At 48.5% G+C, this 2,963-nt stretch overlaps 1 protein-coding gene across 1 annotated transcript in view; it reads right to left on the minus strand.

Annotated features, from left to right (window-relative positions):
* Positions 1-2,963, minus strand: part of Fblim1 (filamin binding LIM protein 1) — a 25,805-nt gene that overhangs the window by 2,612 nt on the left and 20,230 nt on the right. The window contains exon 7 of the mRNA XM_029476451.1: positions 1,334-1,486. Coding sequence (XP_029332311.1) covers positions 1,334-1,486 — 153 coding nt within the window. The remainder of the gene's footprint in view (positions 1-1,333; positions 1,487-2,963) is intronic.

The raw sequence follows: 2,963 nt of genomic DNA on the forward strand, positions 1-2,963 counted from the left end.
TTTCTTTCTCTCTCTTTCTTTCTTTCATTCATGTATGTGAATATACTGTCGCTGTCTTCAGACACATCAGAAGAGGGCATTGGATCCCTATTACAGATGGTTGTGAGCCACCATGTGGTTGCTGAGATTTGAACTCAGGACCTCTGTTAGAGCAGTCAGTGTTTTTAACTGCTGAGCCATTTCTCCAGCTGCCTCCTGTACCAATTCTAAGCAGCCTCCCAGCGCAGCCCAGCCGGTTCCTTCCCACAGCCTGACGTGCTTATCCCTTCCTGGCCCCATCAGCTCTCACCCCTTAAGCCTTCTGCACTCTAGACACACCTAGAACCTTCCATGTTCTGAGTCTTCAACTTGACACAGCTCAGAGTTATCTATAGGAGTCTCAATTGAGGGACTGCTCAGATCAGATCTGCCCGTGGCAGGTCTGTGGGGACAGGGACGATCTCTTGATTGCTAACTGATGTAGGAGAGCCCTGCTCACTGCAGGAAGTGCAATTCTGAGGCTGGGGACCCTGGGCTGTATAAGAAATCTTCCTGAACGGATGCCAGAGCAAGAGAGTTTGGGACAGTAGGCAGCATTCTCCCACGGTTTCTGACGCTGGTTCCTGCTTTGATTTCCCTTAATGACGGATCTTTTCCTCAACCAATCTGCTATTGATTATGGTACATATCATGGCAACAGACCCATGCCAGGCCAACCAGGAGCCTTCTTGGGGGTGGGGAGGGTAGAACCCCACAGTGGAGTCTACTTTGGAGGCTCCTAAGGATGCAAACCTGAGCCAGCTATGCCCATGTGCCGTGCCAGCACTCAGAAAACAAAGTAAAGGCAGGAACAGGAGGTAGAGTGTTAGCCCAGGGCTATCATTTGCTAACAATGCTGTTACCATGCACCATTCTAGAACACAGTCTCTTTCCATAGTAAGCAATGTGAGCACACAATAAACTCTGAAATATAGCCATGTGTGGTTGGTTTGTTTTTGTTTTCTCTGAGAGAGGGCTGATTTCTCTGTGTAGCCTTGGCTGTCTTGGGTCTCACTCGACCAGGCTAGCCTCGAAATCAGAGCTCCGACTTGACTTCCTCTGCCTCTGGAGTACTGGGATTAAAGGCATGTGCCATCATGGTCCAGCTTGCCACCTATGTTTTTATCTCCACCTGGGATTTGAACTCTGGACCTTTGGAAGAGCAGTCAGTGCTCTTACCCACTGAGCCATCTCACCAGCCCACCACCTATGTTTTTATCTCCACCTTTCTCAGCCTCTGCTGAGGGCAGTGAGCAGGAGAGATCCCGGCGCAGGGCTACCCATGGCCATAGCCCTTCACCTCAGCTCCACTCACCTCACAGCGGTAACAGTTCTCGTGGAAATTCCTTCCCATACACTCGATTTTGAAGGCGTCCTTCCCGTCTCGGGGGATGATAGGATTCTCACAGATGCTGCACACGGGGGCAAATTTCCTAGAAGGACCGGGAGCACGCGCCAGGAAAGTCAACTACTCACACTGACAAAGGAATCAGCTGGTCAAAGGTGTGAGGCTGCAGTTCACCCCGCGCCCCTCCCCCGAGGTTGCTAGGTGACCGCATCTGAGCAGCCTACCCTTCCCGGCAGGGGTGGGAGGAGGGGGTCAGTGCCATGAATCCAGCTACCCATTGTGCAATTAGCCAGAGGCCAGTATTTCCCGGGAAGTGTTAGAAGTGAGATAAGTTTTCCAGGCCACCCATTATCTTGTACTTTGCTTAATTAAAAAAAAAAAAAACCTTTTAGCGTATTTATTTAGTTGTATTTGGAGATCCAAGCACAACATGCAGGAGACAGTTCTTTCCTTCTACCTTGGGGGTCCAGGAATTGAACTCAGGTCATCAGGCTTGGTGGCAAGTGTCTTTATCCACTGAGCCATCTTGGCAGCCCTGTTTGTGTATTATTTGTTTATTCTTGAGGCAGACTCTCACTGTGTAGCAATGGCTAGCCTGGAACTTGTTACATAGAGCAGGCTGGCCTGGGATTCACAGAGATTGGCCTGCCTCTGCCTTCCGCAGTGCTGCTGTTCGCTTATCTTTCAAGACAGGACTTTACAGTCCAGGCTGGCCACACGTGAGGCATGAACCACCACACCCCATCTCTTTATTTTCAAACAGGGGCAAAGCAAGAGTATATATATATATATATATATATATATATATATATATATATATACACACACACATATATATATATATATATATATATACACACACACACACACAATCCCAGCACTCGGGAGGCAGAGGCAGGTGGATTTCTGAGTTTGAGGCCAGGCTGGTCTACAGAGTGAGTTCCAGGACAGCCAGGGCTATATAGAGAAACCCTGTCTCAAAAAACCAAAAATAAATAAATAAATAAATAAATAGATAGATAGATAAAATTAATATATTTTTAAATTCATGTACACTGGTGTTTTGCCTGCATGTACGTCTGTGTGAGGGCGTCAGATCCTCTGGAACTGGAGCTACAGACAGTGGTGAGCTGCCATGTGGGTACTGAGAATGGAACTCAGGACCTCTGGAAGAGCAGCCATTGCTCCTAATCCCTGAGCCATCTCTCCAGGCCCTGTAATTTTTCTTGAGACAGGGTCTCATATAGCCTCGGCTGGCCTTGAACTTGATAGGGTAGCCAAGGATGACCTTAAGTGTCTGACCCTCTGGAATGCTGGGATTACGGTGGCAATCCCAGCACAGCCTGGTTCTGTGGTGCTGGGGAAGGAAACCCAGCGCATGCTAGGCAGCCACTCTACCAACTGAGCCAGTACCCAGCTCCCAAATCAAGTCTTCAAATGGAAGCTTCGTTCCGCCTTGGGAACTGTGTGCCGCAGTTTCTACTTCTGCTAAACCATACTCTTTCACCATCTAGAGACTGCCATATCCAGGGATCCATCCCATAATCAGCCTCCAAACGCTGACACCATTGCATACACTAGCAAGATTTTGCTGAAA

This window comes from Mus caroli, chromosome 4 (assembly GCF_900094665.2).
Source record: "Mus caroli chromosome 4, CAROLI_EIJ_v1.1, whole genome shotgun sequence".
Lineage (NCBI taxonomy): Eukaryota > Metazoa > Chordata > Mammalia > Rodentia > Muridae > Mus > Mus caroli.